Source organism: Lissotriton helveticus, chromosome 12 (genome assembly GCF_964261635.1).
Source record: "Lissotriton helveticus chromosome 12, aLisHel1.1, whole genome shotgun sequence".
Lineage (NCBI taxonomy): Eukaryota > Metazoa > Chordata > Amphibia > Caudata > Salamandridae > Lissotriton > Lissotriton helveticus.
The window spans coordinates 175779129-175802393 of NC_136073.1; the positions used below are offsets into that span (position 1 = coordinate 175779129).

Here is a 23265-nt window from a genome sequence, read left to right on the forward strand (position 1 = left end):
TGTCATAATACCTACTCAGGCTTTACCTTACTGTTTAGAAAATTAAATGCTAGATTGATGACGTATCTACATATAAAAGAGCACAATTAAAAATTGAAAATTTTAAAATGCTCTGTAAATGTGATGGAATTTGAAACTGGAGGCTAAAATTAAGTTGGTGTCCTTACCTTAAGTTGTGGGAGAAGCGCACAAAGAGCAAACAGTAGTATTCACTATTGATCATCTCAACCCAACTGCAGCTGTAATGTGCACCAACAATAATAGAGGATGCATTGAGGGGAAGAAAAACAACATGATATGCTAAAGTCGAGCATACTGCTTTATCTTTTAGAAAAAAAATACCATTTTATAAACCTCCAACCTTCCCGTTAAAAATTGTATTTTTGCTTACTCTTTCTTCTTGAATTAAAGAAAATATTTCATAATTTGCGCATTTCTTTGTTGTGTACTTATTTCGTAATTTTGTGTGTTTTTTGAGGTTCATATCCTAGAAATTGCTAAGGCCCGGGTCCCCCAGGTTCTATTACTTATTCAAACGGAGTCCACAGAAGTCAAAAGGTTAGGAAACACTGCCATACAGGACAAACTCTGTCTGATTTAAAGAGATATACAAGCCTTTTTCAGAGTTATCATGTGGTACCACCGGACACTAATTGTGGGCATTAAGAAACAACAAACCACAAGTCTGACTAAGTGGGCATAAGTCTGTGTTACAAGGACACAGTTGTTGAATATTTTTTTATTTATTCATTTACATATTCTTTTAATTCCGGCGCTTTTGGACCCTGCATTGGTTCATTTCTGTGTCAGAGTGGGGTTGAGAACGATAGATGTTTCTTATAAGGAATAACGAGGAGGGCTTGAAACATTGAGGAGTGGAGCAGGCACCGGTGCTCTCTTGGTGAGAATGGCAGCATCCTTAGCAGCAAAGGTTGTCAGTCCAGGAGTCCCTGGGAGAATTAGCCTTGGTAGTGTGTAATTGGAGATTTTTGAAGGTACCTGGAGTTGAGTACAAGGTGGGAGTTAGTTTTCTTTCTGTGAGATGTCCCCAGAGAACCAGTTAGCCATGTGTGGCTGTTTTTGCCCGAAACTGCGCCATATTGCGGGCTCCAGAAGATTGGAGCCTTCGTGTTGATTGATGATTAGTGGGTTTGCCTTGCAGGATGACTTTTTATCATTCTGTTATTGAGTCTGTAGACCAGAATTAGCAACAGGAGCTTGAAGCTGCTCCATACTAGGGTCAGATGGAAGACCCCGTGGGAAGCCAGAAGTACACATCGTTGCATTGATTATGTTGACATACATCCACTCCATTTGTCCTTTAATAGACAATAATAATGTACCTCTCAACTCTCCCTCATTTGTACAATGTCTTAATTGTTGCACTCATCTTCACCTTACATAAAAACAAAATGTTTCACGTACATTTTTCAGTGTGCTCACTGTCCTTTGTTGGGCTTTTTTACTCAGTATGTGAACAAGACATCCACTTACTTAATCAAACACAGTTCAGTGGAATATGTCTAACATTTTAGATACAAGAACTTCCCTAACTTGATTTGCTCCTTCACATTGCCCTCCTGCAGGCCTTGGATCTCAAATACAACTATTGTCTTGGCCCTGCAAAGGCATCCAATTCTATAAGCAGTCCCACGTGTTTCCTACACCGGTGTGCTTCCTTGGATGTGTATAGTAACAGATGTGCCAGCACATGTTTGTTTGCACATGGTTCATTCTCTGATCCTCCACTGTAAACAGGCCACCTCCTCTTCCGGTGGAAGAACCCCAAGGTACCTTCTACCTTGAGATTTGTTCACGCTCATGTTTTCCGGTGGTACTTGTGTTTCCTTTGCCACTTATCTGAGGTTTACTTTTTCCAGCCAGTTACTACTTTGTGGCACCTGCCACCATTTCCATACTTTTTCTACCTAATTGCTTCACTTTCAGTCTGTTTGTCTTCTTTTTCAGGGTTCTGAATACACACACCCTCTGCTTTTCGGGGCAAAGTCTTTTCCTTTGGACCTATCTAGATGTTTATTCTGCAGTCTGTTGCAATTCGGAACTCTCAGCTGTGATTCAGATCTTGCCCTCTCTCTCTGTTCTTGTGCTGTGACTTCAATTCATCTTTTTTTCTGATTTGTCTTGACTAATTTCTTAATTCTAATTTCTCTTGTTCTTTTCTCTTTCTTGAGTCTACTTATTCTCACAGATCCAAACTGTCTTCATATGCTATCCTCTCTAAGACCTCCTGTTGTGTTTTCCTTCCTACTTTTATCCTTTCTGGTCCTGTGTCAGATGACCTTTTCTGCATGCATGATCTCTTTGCCTGTGGACCATCAGATGTGGTTTTTATCAAGCCTTGCTAGATGCCCTTCCTGTGTTCAGATAGGTGCTGCTGACCTGCACCTTACACCATGGGTTCCACCATCTTCATTTCAATGGGAATGGTCGCCATGGCAACGGCACTTCTCTACTTTCCTTCTCTTTATTTTTTACTTGTCTGGCCTCCCTGCATTTCCGAAGGCACTGTGACACAATCTAAGCGTCTAAGGGTGTTGCCCAGGGGTCTCAAAGTACATAGGAGTAGACACCGGAATTTAAACAAATTACTTGTTTCAATTTCAACCTCAAGTGTAAACTCTACTAATATTTGGAATCCCAAAGGTTTACAGAGGCACATTAATATACTGTTCATTGACCAGATCTATGGAACAAATACAACTTTCAGTGGCAAACATATCCTTTAGTAGATGTCATATACACATTTTTTTTATAGAAATGGAGGGACGTCACTCTTAAAAACCCTTGTGAATATTGCTCAAGAAATGTACGAATGTGTGGTCTTGAGCTCTGTTTCTGTATCCTGCTCTAGTGAATCACACCCGTTTTGTCTGTTTATCGTTGCTCCAGTTACGTGTTCGTTCTTCTTTTACACATCAAATAAAAAGTGCAGAAATAAACTTTAACCCAGATACTAAACGCAGAGTGACCAATTTTCAAAGTCTTCGCAAAAAACATCCCTTTCAACAGACATGGAAAAATCTGAACTCGATTAAACAATGTTTGTCTCTTGTGAAAGGCTGTTTGTGATGTCATTTTTAAGACTTGTGCAATGTCATGTCGTTGTTTAACATTCCATGAACATCCTTGTCTCGTTCTGTGGGGAAAAGTGGGGCCTTCGTTATAAAACCTAACCCCGGTACAACAGTGGGTCAGGTATATTTTTGCACCATTCGTCACAAAATGGCAACAAGAGAGTGTGTCACATTAAATGCACCCGAAATATTGTAGTCTTACACCTGCAATAGGCAGCGTGAAATACAAGATGTTAGACAAAGCTCGAACCAATAATCATTATTGTTTATTCCATTTCTGTAGCGCGTATGCAACGAGGCCTCTCGGCGCTGTGATGACAAATGCCACCCCCCTCTCCAGACCGCTGGCGTGAGTCAGGAGGTAACCCCTACAAACTGGGAGCCAGTGGAGATGGAACATGATGAGGTGATTAAGGATATAAAAAGGGCACTAAAAAAAGTTTAACTCACAGAGCACAAAAAGTTACTAACATGACCATGCCAGTGATGTCATTACGCTTGGTTTATGGCGCACAGTACTCCTGCTGCTGGCTTGTCACCCTGTTTGATGGCATCTACCCTAACCCCCTGCACACGTTAACTTTGCAATCGTGGCATATCACGTGACTATGAGCATGCCTTGGACTTCCTGTTTGTGACGCTATGTCAATAGTCCTCCATCATAAAATAACATAACATGTTTTAAGGCACAATCATTTTGGCATATGCGTTGCTCATAATTGGCAGATAAACAAGTGCTGTAAGTAATCTCAATAAAGGTAGCCTTTGTGGATTTGGGGGTGAGTAGGAAACAGGATATAAGTGTATTTCACCTTTGGAGGATACTCTTATTTTCAGGAATGGGACTGGAAAGCTATGAGATGCAATGTCAGTGGATACCTGCGGCAGTACACACTATATAAGCCATCTCACAGCACCACAGCCAAGAGAGCTCAGACGAAGGACAAGCATTTTAACCTTAAGTGATGCTTGAATCCATGGACCTTTGTAGGAATGTTTGCATTTCAGTGGTATGTGTACTGTGTAAACCTTGACAAAAGGCAGCTAAGCGCTCTTCAGGGTCAAAGGCAAACATGCCCTGATTGGAGTGGAAACAGTGTTCTAAAAGTGTAGATGGACTGTTACTTTGTTGTGATTTAGAGCCCCTTAAAGAGGCATGCCTTCAGCTTTCTGCTAGATTTGAGCATGGTTGGGGTAGTCCTGATAATATAGGAGTGTTGTTCCAGATCCTGGGTGCATAAATGAAGATGGCCTGTTGCCATGCCTTTTTGATTTTGGTAAATTTTTTTGTCTCCACGTTTGCACGTCTTCAGCTGCTGAAGTGTTGACACCTACCAGAGGTGTTAGGCTTGTCAGTCAAATTATCAGGGATGCTGGTCATGAGGAATTCTTTTATGGTGTGTTGAGCTTAAGGTCTGTGCTCGGAGTCGAGCTCTGTATGAGGGGAATGCAGTGTTTGAGGAGCTGAATATCTGAAGAGAAGTAGACTTTCATGGAGAGTTTTGTGTCCTCAGCATATTGTTAAACTGTGATTGTGTTATTGGTGAGTAGACTCCTAAGGGGCTGAATGTAGAGGCTGAAGACAACCGGCGAAAAGAAGGAACCCTCTGGTCATGGGATCTTCTGGGATCTGGAAGGTGGCCCTGTGAATGAATTGGTTTTAGTTGGATAGGAAGGAGAAGCAGTGAAGGAAGTTGCAGGTGAATCGTATCCAAGAGTTTTGGGGCATGGATGAGCATGGGATGATCAAATATGTCAAAGGCAGCTAAGTGGTCTGTAGCAGTTTCAAGAGACCTGGGTCAACTTTATTTGTCGTCTGGTGTGCATCGCCGGTAGTTGTTATCCAGATGCCTACTGCTGCAAATGATTTGAAGCCACGTTGGTGGTCTTGCAGGAAATGTTTGGTGTTGATGTGGTTCTCAAGTGTTAAATAGACTGCTTTTTCAATAGTTTTGCCAAATTGTGTGAGAGTGATGGGTCGGTCATCGGCAAGGTCACTGGGGTGCCTTTCTTCTGGAGTGGGATGATCTACCCTCTGTTGAAAGCTTCTACAAAGATACCTTCAGTGAGAGCGAGATTGACTGTGTTGTGTACGGCTGGGAAAACGTCTTCACAGAAACTTTTGATGATGGGCAAAGGAAAGCATAATCTTTATGGTAATGGACTTGATGGAGTTACGGATGTTGGCAGGGTCTGCTAGAGAGCGAGAGAGAGGTTTGAAGGATGACCACTGTAGGATGCAAAAAGAGGGGAGGGGTGTCAAAGTGAAAGGAGGCTCAGTGCTGATGTGCTGTGGGCTCTTCTGTACTTTTCACAGAAGAAGAGTTTGTGGGCCTTGCACTGGTCTGTGGAGTGTATGTTTTTTAGGCTCAGGCAGAGAGTAATGCAATGCTTTTTTGTCTGTATGAGCATTCTCCTTCTGTTGGCAGCTTCATTGATAGTGTCGGTATAGTACCTGGCTTTGGCAGACATGATGAGTTTTCGGCTTATTTCATGGAGGGACTTCAGTAGACTGAGATATTTGTTAAAGAGATTTAAAATGGTGTTGATGTTTGATGGGGCAGGGCAGGGCTAGAGGTGAACTCATGCTTTTGGGTATTGATGGAACAATCTGTGAAGGATTTGAAGGTTTGTTCTGTTTTGGGCTGACCTTTGAGTGTTGCTTTTACTTTGAGCATAGTCAGGGAGATGATGAGGTGGTGGATCCAGTTCTACAGTTGGTGATGTCTAGAAGACGAGGTTGAGACTCTGACCTTTGGGGTGTGTTGGTCAGGTGGCAAGCTCTTCCACATAGTGTGTCAATGAGAAGGATGTTTTTTTTTTTTTTTCCTGTTTGAGTTCTTTGAGATCTTGAAGACAAAGAAGGGTGGCTGGGCATGTTGGACCGATGAGGTCTGTGAATTCATCTTTGAAGTCCTTTTCTTTTTGTGGTGCCTGCATCTCATCACAGATGGTAATTAGGGCTCACCCGAGATGTCTTTTTCTAATCCTGCCTCTTTTGTGTTACTCTTCGAGTTATCTGTGCAACCCCTGGCTCAGAGAACTCAGAGGCAAGACCTTAGAGTACGCATGGCTTACTAAGAGCCCTGTTTACTCCTGGTACTTCTCACTCATTGTCCCTTTCCTTGTACTCCAGTAATTTTCTTTTTGCTGTAAATTATCTAGAGGAGGGTTAAAAAAGGAAGACAGTTCTGCCCTCTCTTATCTCATCAGAATGTGGCAGATTTAAGAAGAGCCCAACATAGACTTATTTGAAGTTGAAACAACATGTGGCATGCAGGTCTCACTGGCTTCCCCAACATCCATGGTGCCACTGTGCCAGAGTTCCTTTAGGTCTGGGCTACTCCTGCTATGGCATAGTGAAGACTCCATTCTCACATCCCTCCGACCTCTCCGGTGCTTGTTACAATCTAACGGTATGTGAGAAAGTGCAGGTGATGCTGTAGAAAGGACGGTCAATAGCATAATGACTACCTGCTCCCATGGAGAAGCGTGGCTCAGTGGTTAGAGGTGGCAGACCCAGAAGCTGAGATCGGCCGTGGACCAGCGTTTGATTCCCCGTCTCGGGCTCAAAAAAAATTCCACGGACTCGACAATTCTCGCTCCGGTGCCTACTCAACTCACGGGGTCACACTCTGCGACTCTGGGCAATAGCTTGCTTAATCTCCACTACGGCCCCTCGCGGCGGGATGCCTGGCTTTCACCTTGTGGATACCCTGCCGGGGTATCTCACAGGGGAATACCAGGACGGGTTCCCTAAGCAAGCGCCTTGATGCCTTCGGGTGATACGTGCGCTATATAAGTCGCAATACATTTACATTTACATGGGCTCTGCTGCCTCTCAGCTCTGTTCTCCAGGTGGCTCTTCAAATGGAGTCGGTGATCTGGGTGGAATTGGTTTAAGTGGGTAGCACCTGGGGGCATGTGAGGTAAGCAAATGGGGATCCACTCTGAAAAGGGGCTATTCCTGAGATTATGGAACTGTAACAACATATGGGTTATACTAAATGTGTGGAGTGATTCCTGCCCATGTGAGGCTTTATCTGTTGCAGTGTACATATATGGCGCTGTATCTGAGCATATAGATCTGTACTGAGCATATGGTAACTATACATGAGCACACAGAGCTATGTACCTGAGCATATGAGACAGTACACTGCATATGGGGCTGTACCAGGCTCATAAAGATAGACCGGATTCGTTATCTGTCCAAGCAAGATCGTTTGGAGCTCCATCAGCACCTATGATGCTACACTTAGTACACACACCTTAGCAGAGTATATAGGACTATACCTGCATATAGAAGGCTTCAGTAAACAATCTGGCTACACCTGCGGGTCTGGAACGATACCTATGCATATGATTTACAATTTGCATACAGGGCTACCCTTGCACATATGAGGCTAAGATGAACCTCTGATAATCTATCGAGACATGTTGTTTTATTCCCATTTGTATAGTGCTTACTGGCATTATCATGGGACAGTGGAACTATACTGGTGCATATGCAGCTCAAACTGCACATATGAAGCTACACTTATGCTTTAACGCTAATTCTTACAAAGGGCTCTATACTTGGGAGTAAGAATGAAAATACATTGCTGCATTTGGACATTTAAAGGTATGCTTGATGACGTGAAGATAGCCACTGCATTTGAGGATCTTCATGCGCTTACGAGTCTGAGTCTCTGCAAATTCTAGAGTGCTGTAGATAATGTCTTTGGGCGCTAACACTGCAAAATAAGAAATGACTGCACATTAACACACACTACACAGTTAGTAAGAAGGCATGAATTGGTATCAAAGCAACAAGGGAATTGTCCGGTACTTTGTATCAAGATGCAAGAAGGAACAGCCTCTAGCTTCGACCATCCAGCTCCTATGAACTTTCAGAAGACCAAAGCGTTTGAGGCTGCGCCTAGGCATTTGTCTTTGCGTCTGTCTTTTTGAGGCTTTATCTGGCCTTTTGAGTCTAGAACTCTACCTTTATGATTGTGCATGGCCATGTGGTGACTGTATCTAGAATATGATGATGGTGCCTGAAACAAGCTCATAACACAACCCACAAGGGATGCTAAGAGGTACAAGAATTTACAAGTACAATGAAGTTCTTTGGAGACGAAAAGATATGCTTTAGACAAAACATGATCTAAAATCATAAAGATGTAATATAAAATAAAGGTGTGCATGTGAAAACAAGAAAAATCCATTCAAAATGTTCACTTAAGTTTTATTAAAAAATGTGTCAAAATATAAAGCATAAGGATTAGTCTTATTGGGCTAAGGATCTATTAACGTTTTATGATTTTTTTTAAAAAAGAGTAAAAGGGCAAAACTCATGAACATATAGCCTTTAAAAAGTTGCATTCTTAACGAGATGTCCTCCGTTACTCAGGGTCCTGACACAGGCCAAGGGTCATGGGTTCATCAGCCTCCCGAGTAGGACCATGCTATTAATGAAAGTAACTTGAGATGCATCATTGTTTGGAATTGTGTATCCCTTTCGCAGCTTTGATAGCCCAGGAAAAGTTGTCCTAAGAAAACAAAATAGACGGGTTTCTAGGCACTTTGAATGGCTCACATCTGGCAGGCCCCTTGCCCTCCAGGCTTGGGAAGGTTTCCAGGTCAAAATGACTCATCCCCAGAGTTCTTGTGAAAAGCTGGTCCCGGCATGGACTTTTCACTGTCGTCATCAGTATTCTTGGAAACAGCTTGTCAGGGACTTCAGACCTCGAATAAGTCAATGTGTTGGTGCCCAGTCTGGCATTATAAGGCACATGCTACCTCTGGATTGGTGGGCAGTTCAAACCCACTAACTATTACCTTCCTGCACCACCCACCAATTGAATTCGTGGGCATTAAGAAATCTCTAGAGTTAGCCTGACTGCAAAGTTAGTCTCATGCCACACATTTAGTGATTTCTATTTTGGCTTTACTCAGCTCTTTCAGGCTCACTTTCTCTCTGTTTTTTCCATCTTATTCACTAGCATTAAAGATTTGACAGCTGAGTCCCTGGGTATTGGTACAACCCTCTGACCCTACCTTATGTGGTGACGTCATATTTAAATGTGCCTACCTTTTGCTCCTAAAGAAGCAAAGTACTTCACTCATACTGCCCCATTAAGGAAAAAAAATACATTTCCTCTGTCAAAAAACTAGACGAGTCAATGTAGAATAATTTTCCAGGAGGACAGGCTCTCATAAGCCCAGATAGGACTAATATATTGGATTCATTTGTATTTTATTGGAGAGTTTTATATGGGTAGACATGGCACCGTAGAAAAGTCTATACACGCTCTGAGGTTGAGGGGCATTTACAGGAGGCAAATGGGCGTACACAGTACAGGAGAGCAGAGACAGGATGACAACAGTACAGGCCCAAAGTTAGAGGTTTTCTGGGGTGGATAGGATTTAGGAAGTTGGAGATGGTGAGGGTGCAGACTTCCTTCCTGAGAGGTGAGTGGGTCTCCCCTGGAATGGTTTTTTTTAGAGAAGGTGAAGGCAAGCGAAGAGAAGGTCTGTCTTGTGGTCCACTCATCCGTCAGTCCTTTGGTCTTTTGACATAATGTCTGCCTTCCCCTCTTTGTAATTTAAATAATTGTGGGCAGCACGAAGGACAAACAATAGGAAATATGTCTTTGAGTTAATGTAAACACTTACTGAGGCTTTACAAAATATTCACTTCAGAAAAACCCAGCTCACTTTGAGAAATGGATCATAATCCAGATTAAAAGTTTTTTCACTAGATTGAGTTCTTTTTCAAACTGGTACTAAGAGGCCACCATAGAGATTTTACATTATGAGTTTGGACGTGTGATGTCTTGTTTTTAATATACGGCATCTTGTGGCATTGCGCGGTGGGCATAAGAGCACCACTGTGTCACTGTACTTCAACATACTTTGAAAGGGAGCATTTGTGGCCAAGCAAAAAACTTGAGCCTCATTTCATTGAACATGTGGGATCAGAACCAGAACTTGCAAGTGCAGCATCTAGACTCCCGTTTTACTCTCATATGCGATATGGTTACAGAGAGGTGAGGGAATCATCCTTAAACCTGAAACCCTCAGGGGCTTAGTCAAACTTCACAGCCTCAGTTCCCAGCTCTGGTCCGTGCTTAATCTTTAGGGCAAAAGAAAAAAAGCAAGCAAAGGGGCCCAAAGTTTTTCTCAAGAGCTTGTCACCGGCATTGCTGAATGACAGGTTGCCTAATACTAACTAAATACTAGGACTGACTAGTCTTGATTACAGCTCCTTCCTCTTTGTTCCACCACACTTTACTTCCTGTCTCCTTATCCTACTCTTGAAGGTTCCTTTTCAACCTTTCCATCTCCATTTGTGACTGTTTTCCTATCTTTCTCTACCACTTTTTCTCCATTTTTATCTTTTTCTTTAGTTCAAAGTTGTATATTGAAAAATAAGTCTTAGTGCTCAAAAATGAATGCCAACGCCCACTGCCTAAAATGCAAAGCATAATTTGAGCCAGGGCTAAGGTTCATAAAAGGAGAGTAACGAAAGACAAAATGCATTGGTACAGCAGAGGGATGATGGGTTACCTACAGCTGTTACCCTTAATCCTACCTGTTGGCTACCCGTAACGCTATGCTGTCCCGAGTTTAGATAGTTAGTATTACAGAAGAACTTGTTGGCCTAGTTCAACTTTGGAGCTTCCATTGGAATTTCCAGCATCTTTGTCTTTTTTTTGGGTCGAGCTCATACGACAGCAGAAGCGGTCCGGTTGACAGATGTATTGTTGGCTTTCCAAGATCTTACAGTGGGCTCAAAGCCTGCCCACTGCTTAGCATTGGTTGGCTTAGTTTTCACTCTAATATGCTGTCTCCATATTCAATGGCTTGCCTTGTCTATCTTGTATGTATTCCTCTACTGAGCACAGCCTATTTACTTGTGTCCTTGTTCCATTCACTTTTAGGGAACATTTTTTTCCTTTTCGGTTAGACAGCCATAGAGAGCGTGTGTTTTTTCCAGCTGTCTCCCTCATTTACTTCTCTCCTCCCCTCTAGCTCCATGTTGCTCTCTCTTGCCCAAGTGCTTTTATGGTGTTCTGTGCCTCTTGTGCTTTTCCCCCACCTCTTCTTCTATTATCTCCCTAACCTCCCCCAAGACAAATGTGGTCCCTTTTTTTTTGCATGTGCTTTTACATTCAAAATCTTAATTTTTTCTATTTATTTATTCAGGTGGCGCCTGCCATCTAGGATTGGGAAATGCAAAAAAAATCAAAGCAAATGGCACCTGTGTCATTCCTTATGTACGCATCTTTGGAATGATGTGACTGTCATTGATTTTATTTTGATGACACTGCACAGTGTTCCGAAGCTGTACAACACTGCCTAGAGCACTTGGCAGAGCCAGTAGGTCCCAAAGGCGAGACAACTGGCTTTGCCAGTGCTTTTTTCTTTTTACTATCAACAACGTTTTATTGAATTGTACTGAAGAGGAAGACTGTTACATAAGAATAGTCATTTACGGATGATTGTTTCAAACTACATTATTGATGATAAACCAGTAAGACCATAATGTCAGACGTGTCTGAACTGTGTTATACACTGAATAAAGTACATAAACCGACCTCAATGGTCGAACCCTTGAGAGGGATCTGAGGTCAAAACTAACATCTTCACCTACCTCTGAGGTTGCCTTATGCACAAAGAAAATGGCCACCACCGCTGCTGTGCCCTACTACAGATTAATGTTGTATTAACCATAAACACATTAACAAGATAAAGTCAAACATCAGAGGCTTCGGACATGGAGTGCATTGCATGGCTTGCACAGTAAAACCACGAGGTGTGCATTTATAACTACATAGTGTGACTCTAGATTGGTAACTGGGAGAGGGACAGACATTATATGACAGTAGAGTGGAATGCGTGAGGATCAGGCATAGCCTGACTCTAGAATGGTAACTGGGAGTTTACCAGGCAATATATGACAGTAGAGTGGAATGGGTGAGGATCAGACAATGTCTGGATGTAGGCTGGTAACATGGGGACGGTAAAACAGTCTGTGACTGTAAAACGATATAGGTGAAGGCCTGGCAATGTATTCCTGTAGAATGGGAACTATAAGAGAGGGACAGGCAATGTCTGGCTTTAGAATGCCAATTGGGAAAGGGTCAGATGATGTCTGGCTGTAGGATGTAAAATGGTATCTGGGTAAAGGTCTAGGCGTCTAGAAATGTTTGACTGTGCAGTCGTGACTGGAGCGGGTCAGGCAGTCTGTCTGATTTTAGACTTGTGACTGGGAGAGGGTCTGGCAATATCTGGGTGGTGACAACGTGAGGGTCAGGCAGTGACAGACTGTAGAATGTGACTGTAACAAGGCCCTTCTGAGGTCACGCAAACTGTATGTTGTGTGGCGTAAATGGTGTATTGTGTGGTGCTGGGTTGTACGATGAATCACACCGGGGCGGCTCCTCTACTAGGGTGGAGGAACATCGCCAACTGCTTTCTCGCAGTTTGAGAAGCAGAAACATAAAATGGGAATAACTTCCTGTTATTACCATTTTATGTTTAGTTGCGGTGGGTGGGACTGTTCTGCGAGCAGAGGAGGAGTGGTGCGCGCATTCCTCAGGGCGCCGCCTAGACTGATTAGTAGGCTCTCTGAGCCCGTCTAAACCAGTCATGCGCACTCTGCCCTTTCTCCATGCAGGCTGCAATATAAGCTGCATGGAGAACATGGCCTCCCCGTAAGCCCCTGGCTGGGCGGCATCCCCACCAATCACAAAGCTGCCATGGTAGAGTTGTGATTGGCTTAGGGGAGGGGGGGCTGCCTGGTTCCTGTTCCTGCCAGAGGCATTACAGCAAGAGCCGAGGAAACATGGGACCCGGTCAGCGGACAGGTACGTTTTTGATTTATTATTAAATTAACCCGCTCCCCTTGCAACACTCTCCCCCCGCGATTAATACTGGCCTTGACTGGAGCCACAAAGACAGCAAGGTAGCAAGGATGCCATGGGCCCTGGTTCAAAGAAGGAAAATATCCCCCCTGAATTGTGTTTGGTTAGTTAAATACAGCACTTTGAGTTCAATGGGTCCCCTAGTCCACTGGGCCCCGGTTCTACTACACCTGCTACACCAATGGTAGTTACGCCGCTGCACAGGGACAGGGAGTGTAGCTCCCCACCCTGACCTGTCTGCCCCTCAGAGGAGCTCAAGCCCTGGTGTCAGTTGAGTCGAAGGAGGGTTGTCCATGGACCTTATCACGCCCTTGCTGCAATGCCGCCCGACCTTTTGCCTGGCTGTTTTCACAAATGGGTTGTTTTTCTGGTGATCTGCTCTTCCCCAGGCCGCTCAACGCTGGGGGCCGCCGTGCCTTAGATATTTCTCGTTCTCCCTGGCACATTGGCTCATACCTTGACCAGGCCTTCTTGTTTCCCAGACAACTCAGGCACCGTACCTAACGCTGAAAGCGTAATGTGCTCTCCAGCCATTGGTGCCTCGCAGGGCGCCTTCGGGGCGGGGCTGGCGGCAGGAAGTGGATGCTAGGCCACCTCGGCTCGTGCGCGCCTTGATGCAGTGTCTCCACATCCTTAATTGGTCAGACTGTTGCGCATACACCACGCAGGGCCACGCGCTTCTCCGATTAATGTGCTTTAAGAGCGTGAATGGCGGGGAGCCGGTCTTCCCCTAGCTGCAGTCCCGAGTCGGGCTCCTAGTCTCTGACATCCTAAGATGTGTTCTGGTTGTTATAAAATATGCGTGCTGCTGCTGCTTGATCGGAGGAGCGGGAAATACATTCATCACGGTTTCCACATAGGGTAAAGTCAGAAGTAAAAGGGTTGTGTGGTCCCAAGTGAAAAGGGAACTCTGATCTCCAGTGCATATGTCAGTTGCATTTTTGATTTCTCATTCTAAGGCTCAGATTCCAGAGTACCCTGAGAGGTACAGCCAATGTACACTTGCGCCAAAGACCAGTGCATGGCTGGTGCATATTACGTGGTGCATCTGTGTGCACCACTGACGCCCATGGCCTCATGCGCACCTGAGACTCATCAGCCATGAGGCTCCTGACCCTCAGTACCTCTAAGGCGCACGAACTGGTGTATCCATGTGGCCACCTCAGCAAGTACACATATGTGACGTGACGCATCACGTAATGCATCCCTAATGCGCGTGACCCAGTGTACCCCTGATGCGCTTGGCCCATTGCACCATTGTGATGCATTACCCAGTGCATACAGGAGGTGCATGACCCCGTGTGACCTTGATGCACATGACCCAGTGCACGGATGAGCCCGATGACCCAATTCACTCCTGAGATGCAGGATCCAGGGCACCCCTGAGAAGCATGACCCAGTGCACACAAAAGGCTGGTGGCCCAGTGCACTCATGAGGCACGTGGCCTGTGGCTGTGTCCAGGCACCCTTCCCATCTCAGTCCCAGGCCCAGTGTACCAGTTTTTGATCTTGACGCAGCGCACCCCATTGGACATATGTGTGCACTGCTGAAGTATGTGACCCGGCGCACCCCATTGGACTCCTCGTTCTGCATGTTAGTCTGCATGCAGGAAAGCCTGCAAGGCCCGTATATTTGTTGGAATTCGCGAAAAGGAAAAGGAAGTGTTTTGCTAGGGCTGTGTGCACTTATGTATACAAATAGGGTGTTTGCCCCTGTGTGTATGCTGTTTACTTTGTTAGACGTTTCTCTTTAGATACCACTTGGATTGTTTCTGACACAATAAAAAATCACATGTCTTTGTCTATAACGGTGTATATTATGCATATGTGTGACTTTTGCATAGCATGAGCATAGCTGCAGAGCGCTGTACAAGGTCAAACATAGAGGCGTCTGGGTTCTGATTGCAGAAATAGACCACTGTGATGTGGTGTCATTTAATGGGGTGTGCGTGTGTTTACCTTTTTCCTAATCTCGAGCAGGGTTGGGCAGATCTAATGGTGGTGTCGTCATTGCATTAACTTGAAGGAAAAAAAACATGTGTAACACCATAATTTGGGTTCCCATTCTAATTCCGTCCCAATCTCCATTTACTAAATTAATTTAGCACCTTCTGGGTTTTTTTACACTGTGAAATTGTATCTGTTCAGGCGAGGTCTCTGTTTTTCAACAAAATTATTTGTAATGTGCTGCTCTCACCTCAGCCGCGTACCTCTGAAATTACCTTCTTTGACTCCCCGGCTAATTGCATGCAGTGCTTCCTGTTATTTTTTTTATTTTTTATAAAGTCGTTGTCATGTAAGAACTGAAGCTATGCTATATGATGCTCCTAGAAATAACAGTTTATGTACTCTGATATTCTCTCTACCGTGGCTTTTTATCCAATGAATTGGCCTGAAACCTGTACGCACCCAAATGACCCAAGAGCCCGGGAAACGGCCACTACAACGCGGCTGTTTCAACAAAAACCTTAACCACGCATGCATTACAACGCATGCGTGGTTACAACGAAAGCCTTTACCACGCATACGTTTACTACGAGGTACGTAGTAAAAGCATGTGTGGTAAAGGGTACAAATAAAAAAAGGGGACTGGGGGGCTTCCCCCCTCAATAAAAACACTAACCTTTAGTCGAAATGTGCAGGCAATCGGCGTCGCAGACGAAGGAAACGGCCGTTTTTTATTTACTACGTATGACGTCACCACGGAAAAATACGCGGAGAAGGAGAAGCGTGAAAATAGCATTCCGTTGTAACGCATGCGTGGTAAAGGCATGCGTTACAACGGAGTTCGTTCTAAGAACATACAACCCAAGAGCCCAGCAGCCTAGCGCCTGGATACACTCACAGGTGATTAGCAGCGCTCTACAAATCCATTCTGAATGATTGATTGATTGATTGAAGAGAAGCAGAATAAATTATCTCGTGTATTAATAAAGGGGCCATTCACTGAGGCAGATAAAACTATTCTTTACCCAGTCCAACATCACTAGCAATTACGAACAATAAGCATTCTAGATCGTCACTTAGTGTGACGTCTGCTGGGGTTGTGAGCCATTACGATGTTATTCACCAGATGACCCCTTCAATATTCATTTAGCACCATCAAGTTCAATTTTAATTCAAATATGTACGTGCTTAAACTTTCCCATTTTTAATCCGTCAGGCTCTGCATAAAGAATATATACTAATATGCGTTTAGTACAATGTAACTGTCAAGTTTGCCATATCCATGCATAATGCACTGCTCCAGTCCAGTTTTGAGTTTGAATTCTGTGACTTGTAGTCCTGGTTTTAAAATGGAATAAACAAGACTACAAGTCCCAGAATTCAAAGAAAATATGTGGGCCAGCGCACCTCATCATGCATGGACCTGGGAAACTGGGTTGGGCTGGTGCCTAAAATGTTAATCACATTTTTCGTGCTGAGAGGATTTGAAGTGGAAGTCATAGCATTCCTCCTGTTTGACACATTGTCCGTAAAATCAACGGAGTCTAATCGCTGTATGCAACACATTTACATTTTTTTCTTCTGAAAACAGGCAGATGGACAGCAAGTGATTTAAGTGCTTCCTCATTCCTTTAGAACTTTTTCCAGCTCACAGTCCAGTCAGGGACCGCCCCTCCATCCCCCTAAGCACCTGGGATGCAAGGTTCAAGGCCAGGATTAAGATTTAAGGAACGTTTTCTTTAAATAAATATATAAGATCCATATGTTCCAAATAACATAAGCACTGGCATATATAATTAGTCTCTCTTTGCTGATGCTTGCTTCCTGCCGGTAATATTTTTGCCAGTGCTTGACGAATTTGCAGGATAAGCGTTGGCACAGCCAGTAGTGACAGCGGTGGGCAGTGTGTAAAGGACAGAGAGAGAGGAAGATGCTGAGCTACAGCAGTGCTTGGTGTTGGTGGTCGAGGGAGGTGGCCGTATGTAGAGTCAGTTTGGGGGAACAAACGTTGATGGTGGAGTAGTAATGAAGGGTGAGTAGAGATGGGGAGAGAGAAAAAGCAAGGGAGAATAGGGATCAGGACATGTGTTCACAATGTGTGGTCAACCTAAATCTGGACAAAAATGCAACTAGAAACATAGTTGCCTGACATAATCTCTGGGAGGATATCCTCAAACAAGCAAAAGGCAGGGTGAAACTAAGTGCTCTATGGACTAAACCAGGGTTCTCCAAAGTCTGTCCTGGAGGCCTGGATCCATGCCAGGTTTTTAAGATAGCTACACTTATCTAAATGTCGATCTACTGAATATCTGGCTTGGATACATCCCGCCAGGACCAACATTGTAGAACCCTGGGCTAGACAGACACAAACATAGAAAGGAAAGATAATGATTCAGGGTGAGGGAATTGAAACAGAAGAGAAAACCATCCAATAATGGGCAATGGGCAGACTGAAAGTATGATCTAAGTATATCTTAAAGTGTTGGTTGCAATGTTGTCTGTGACTGACAGCTAAAGCTGTCAGTAGCAAGATCACGGAAAGCTTAGAAACATTACTGATTGTTATCACTCACGTTGACCTCTGTTTTTACGACTGGGTAATAATGGTTGCTATGGTGAAGCTGACCCAGTATGCGTTATGGGGTGCATGCCTGCTGCTGTATTGACTCGTGGGCAGCATTCAGGTTCTTGCTGTATTGACTCGTGGGCAGCATTCAGGTTCTTGCTATCATAAACTGGGCACACATGCCCCTTCACTTATCCCTGGAAGAAGGCAACCACAACCAATTTCTGTTGCATTTCTGATCCCCACCTCTGGCTACAGGATCACATTAGCTGCTATTCTGGGTAATCCGGCACCTACCCTGCCTCTTGACACCAAATGCAGCAGACTAGTTTGCCCTTGCATAGAGGAGTGCCCGACTGCTTGTGCTTTCAGTTTGGGTGATGAGGAGGGTCAGGAGGGGTCTTCGGAGGCATATGTATTTTTGTTAGGCAGAACTTAAGTTCTTTAAAAGCATTGAGTATTTACACAAAACATAATTTTAGTTCCTAGAAAGGCATGCATTGCACCCGTTCTCAAACTTCATAGGGTCCTAATATAAAATGGTTGCCATAAAAACATCATAACATGTTCGCGCAGAGCAGATACACAAGCTTCAAACTACTGCCCTGGTGGAGAAGTTCGGATGGTTTCCATGGTGACCCCCATTTGTTGACCATCATTTAAGTGGCACGCTTCAAAGTGGTACTCTTTGAACAGGCAATGAAAGGATGAGCAGATGGGCATACACAAGCCTCTGATTCTTAAAGATTGGCTTTGAATCTTTGGTTTGCGGGGCATAAAGATCTATCAGACTCAACGGATAGAAGGGGTATATAAACCTTCATTGTGTTGTTATAAGTAGCACAGCTGTTAACCTCTTCCGTGCTCGAGACGGAACCACTCCGTCACGAGCCACGGACACGCTGTGCTGGTGACGGAGTGGTTCCGTCACAGAGCGGCTGCCCTGTCCACGCTGCTGGAATTCTGCGACTGCGCGGACGTTCTAATGAGCGGGCGGGGCCGTGACGGAACCACTCCGTCACAAGCACAGCGCGCCCGTGGCTCATGACAGAGTGGTTCCGTCACGAGCATGGCGGTGCTGCGCGGACCCCCCTCCCCCCCCAGCGCCGTGGCGGAATTACCGCCACGGCCAAGCGGATAACACCAGTAGGGCGAGCAGGTTTTTGGCCATTGAATTGTGAACCATGTTTATGCCTCAAATATGGCGGTGGCCCAGCTGATGTTGGATGCTTTTCAAGCCTTCAAAGATCTTGTGGTCTTACTTGTCCATTTTAGGCTTGACCTAGGGACAGTTTAGGTCGTTAGTCAGTCTCATGTAAAAAAAAACAAAATCCGGAATAACCAATACTTTCATGTATACAGACATGTAGGGTCTTTTGGTCTGCCCTCCTCTTCCAGTGATATGTTAAACTGTCATTCACATATTGCTTCCGTCCACCAGAGCATCTAGAACGGGGCAATTGGTGAGCCCACCCCATCCATTTGCTCTTGTGATGGCATTTAGCTTGATTGCATGAGCACATTCACTGTAAAATAAGTGCACTCATTGAACGGGCTGGTGGGTCAATACTTTACCTAGCTAAATGTGTTTTGTCTCCATTTTGTATCCTTTATATTTTTGTATTCTTCTTTGTCTGTTTAAACTATTCCTTGGGTTACATTAATTGAAACTAAACGCTGCAATGTCTTTGTTCGAATCAGAACCTTATTTTTTTGGGATGTGTATAAAAGGTAAAAGGATTTCTGTAGCTATTCCCACTACACCTGCCTGCAAGGAAGTAACTGCACTGTTTCATTAAAATATATTTTTGTCACTTCCAGTTTTTTTTTATTGCAAGCATAAAGCCACCACGTTTAGGCGTTTTTTCGTCGTCCCTCCCATTTTTTTGTGGAATGTACTTGTAATTGAAAAGACTCACCAGTTTGCCATGGTCAAACCTATTGTTTTTTCCCTATGTTTGTTTATAGGTTCTTTTTAGAGTCAGTTTTCTTTGGTGGGGGGTGGGGGGGCTGTACGAATCTGCAGTCCCCATTTCATTTTAGTAGTCAAGTAAGAGTTGCTTGATATGTCTTATAATTTACAGCAGGAGAGAATGAACATCTGAGCACGTGTTTGGAATTGAATTCTCATCTCTGTGTGGTGGAGAATTTTTTTATGTAATGTAATCATTTTTTTCTTCTGTATTTATTTCCTGAGTGGATCAGGTATTTGTTTAAATGGTAGCACATAACTTAATTTGCTTCTTCATGTGTTTGTACATACCATATGTGTAGCGTGTTCATTGGCTCCATATTTAATTTGTTATTTTATTCATTGGGTGCTTAATCCCTTTATTATCTTAGGTCAATGCTTTCCTTCTTTCCTACTTCAATTACTACTTTGCTCTTTCCTTCGTTAAGGCCACTAACATAGTTATTAATTAATTATTTAATCCTTTATTCATCTCGGTCATCAATTCCATTATTAATTGGCTCATTGGTTCTTTAGTCATTGACTACCTTGCATTATTACATTTTCACACGTTTGATACTTTTTTCTTAAATATTTTCTCTTATTTATTTATTCACCATCTTATCGTATATTGCTCCATTTGTATCTGCATTAATAATTTCACCACTATTTCTTACATCGATTATTTCTACATGCATTGTCACTTTTACTCTTTCGATTGCTTATTTTGTTATTCATGGTCTCTTTTCTTTTTTTTTATTTCAAAATATTTTTATTGAAAATAAATTTTACATATCCATAGAAAAGACATTCTTAATACTTGTACTGGTCTTGCAAGATTGCGGCCTGGCGGGGCCTGAGAGAGGAAAAGGAAAAGAGAGAGAAAAAAGAGAGGAGGGGGGGGGGGGGGGGTGGGTGGGTTGGTTATCGTTCCAGGTATGCGTCGAGAGCTTCCCACATATTCTCCTTGGCCGTATGATTTGCCGCATTTTGCTTGGCGGTGATATTATCTGCCCCCCGGAGGAAGGTTACCCAGTTGAACCAGCGCTTGAAAGTGGCTTTGCTGGTGTCCTTCCAGTTACCCAGAATCGTTTTCACTGCAGCCGTTAGAAGTACATCGACCAGGTCTCGTACTTCTTTGGACTGGAGTTCTGTTGCTAGGAAGGCGGTGGCTGCCCCGGCTAGTCCTCTTTGTATCTTACTTCCCGTTATTGTGTCTATGACGTTGTAGACCTTGCCCCAGAAAGCTTTGACTTTGGTGCACTCGAATAGCATGTGAGATAGATCTCCCGTGGCCCTCTGGCAGTTCCAACATGTGTTATTATCACTGGCTCCAACCCTCTCTAGTTTCGCTGGTGTCCAGTGCAACCTGTGAAGTAGCCAATATTTGGTTTGTGCTAGCTGCGGTGTGATTTTGTTTTTGGACGCTGTCGTCCATAGTTTGGCTCTTTCTACTTCATTCAGCTGTCTCTGTATGGTCTCCTCCCAGAATGCCAGCGTCTTGTTGTTTAGGGTTGTGGTGCGTGGTGTGATTAGCTTGTATATTTGTGCTGTTTGGTGGCCCGTCTTGTTTAAGTTTTGCGCGTATTGTATGATGGTGGGTGTTTGTTTCGTTAGTCCTGCTTTGGTGACAGCTGCTTTTATTTTGAGGGATTCGTAGAACTCCTTGTTAGGCAGGGAGGTTGTCTGCTGTAGTGCCGTGTAGGTGAGTGGGGTGTTCCCTGCCTCTAGTTGCGAAGGCGTAGTGATGCCACTGCTTCGCCATACCTTGCTATCTAGTGTTTTCCCTTTGTATGTGACTTTGGTGTTATGCCACAGAGATTCCCATTTGGTGCCTTTGATACTCACTGCCATTTCCCTGTCTACTCTTAACAGCGCTATCTTTGTGTTGTGAATTATTGCGTTTCTGGCTTCTGGGTGCTTGTGGGCCGTGAGGGCCATAATTGGGTCTGCGCCACCCAGAATACACCTTTCCAGGTCCAGCCACACCGGCGTGTAGTCTGGTGCGGGGGCAATCCAGTGCAGACCCTGTTTGGCCAGGGATGCCTGCTGAAAGGCTTTGTAGTTTGTGAGGTTCAGTCCGCCTTGTTCTTTTCTGAGTCTGAGTTTCGCTAGGCTCATTCTTGGTTTTTTCCCTCCCCAGAGGAACATGTTGATGCTTTTGTCTAGGCGTTTGTGGAATTCGGGTGTGAGTGTGAGAGGCAGCATGGAGAGCAGGTAGTTTAGCATGGGGGTGACCATCATCTTTATTGTTTCGATCCTACCCCACCAGCTTATGAATTTGGGGCCCCATGTGTCTAGCTTGGACTTAATTTTTTTTAGCATCGCTTCCTCGTTATGGTCCAGTGTCGCCCTTAAGTCCCTACCGAAGAGGAGGCCTAGGTATTTTAGGGGTTTTGTTTGCCATGCTAGGCCGGATGTACCCAGGACCGCCTTGGTGGTGTGGCAGTTCATCGGTTTGCACTCGGATTTCTCCCTATTGAGCTTATAACCTGAGACATGTGCATACTCCTCTATTGTTTGCACGAGTGCCTTAATTGACTGTTCTGGGTTGTTTGTGGTGATCAGGATATCGTCTGCGTATGCCGCTAACTTGAAAGCTTGCCCCTCTATCCGCACCCCCGTGATCCGGGCGTTTGACCTGATCATGTGGAGGAGTGGTTCCAGGGCGAGCAGGAATAGACCCGGTGATAGGGGGCAGCCTTGCCTTGTCCCTCTCTCTAGTATGAGTGTGTCTGATGTGGCTGCGTTAACTACCACTCGCGCCCGGGGGTTTTTGTACAGGGACATGATCATACCCCTGTACCTCTCTCCTAGTCCAAACTTGAGCATGCATTGGTTGAGGAAGGGCCATGAGACTCTGTCGAAGGCTTTTTCCGCATCCAATGCGATCATGACCGCCTTTTCCGCGCTGTTGGCCGTGCGGTTGATTAGGTGGCATAGCAATCTGGTGTTATCCTGCGATAGTCTGTTTTCCAGGTAGCCCACCTGAGATTTGTGTATGAGAGCGGGGAGAAGTGCATTTAGTCTGGCAGCCATGACTTTTGCGTAGATTTTGCAGTCCACGTTAATTAGAGAGATTGGTCTATAGTTGTGAGGGAATTGGGGGTCCTTCCCTTCTTTGGGGATGACAATAATGTTTGCCTCCGCCATTGAGTCTGTCATATTGCCGTTTTCTGCACATGCTCGGAATACTCTGACAAGTGTGTCCTTGAGTAGCGGTTGGAATTGTTTATAGAAGGTGGCTGTGAAGCCATCCGGTCCTGGGGCCTTGTTAGGTTTTAGTGAGTCTATGGCCATCCCAACCTCCGCTTTCGTTATGTCTTGGTCTAGGGCCTCTCTTTGTTCGTCGCTTATACTGGGTAGGTCCAGGCTCTCAAGCAGGCTTGCCCCGCCGTCCGCATCTAGCGATGTGTCCGCTGTGTATAGTTCTTTGTAGAACTTCCTGAATGTTTCGAGGATATGTTTATTCGCTGTGTGTGTTTTGTTGTCTGCGTCTGTTATTGTGGCTATGCAGTGCTGCCTTTGCTTGGCTTTCAGGTAGCCTGCTAAGGCCTTCCCTGCTTTATTGGCCGAGCATAAGTTTATGGATTTGTATTTGTTGATCCACGTGGATGCTCTCTCGCTTAGGATTCTGTTTAGCTCATATTTATTCTTTGTTAGCGTTGTGAGTGTGTTCCTATCTGTTAGGTTGGCCGTGTGGTTCCTCTCTAGCGTGGCTTGGATGGCAACGAAGGCAGTCGCCTAAGTTCGAGAGCTCCGCGACCCCGGGGAGAAGAACGGCGAGACAAC

The 23265-nt window shown here is 44.5% G+C and overlaps 1 protein-coding gene across 4 annotated transcripts in view; it reads left to right on the forward strand.

Moving 5' to 3' along the window:
- The window catches only part of CMIP (c-Maf inducing protein), a 511919-nt gene that overhangs the window by 304810 nt on the left and 183844 nt on the right, over positions 1–23265 (forward strand). For 2 of the 4 annotated variants that reach the window (XM_078669852.1, XM_078669851.1), the window contains exon 4: positions 3379–3501. The exons of the other annotated variants lie outside the window; for them this stretch is intronic. In XM_078669852.1, coding sequence (XP_078525978.1) covers positions 3379–3501 — 123 coding nt within the window. The remainder of the gene's footprint in view (positions 1–3378; positions 3502–23265) is intronic. 4 annotated transcript variants of the gene reach the window in all.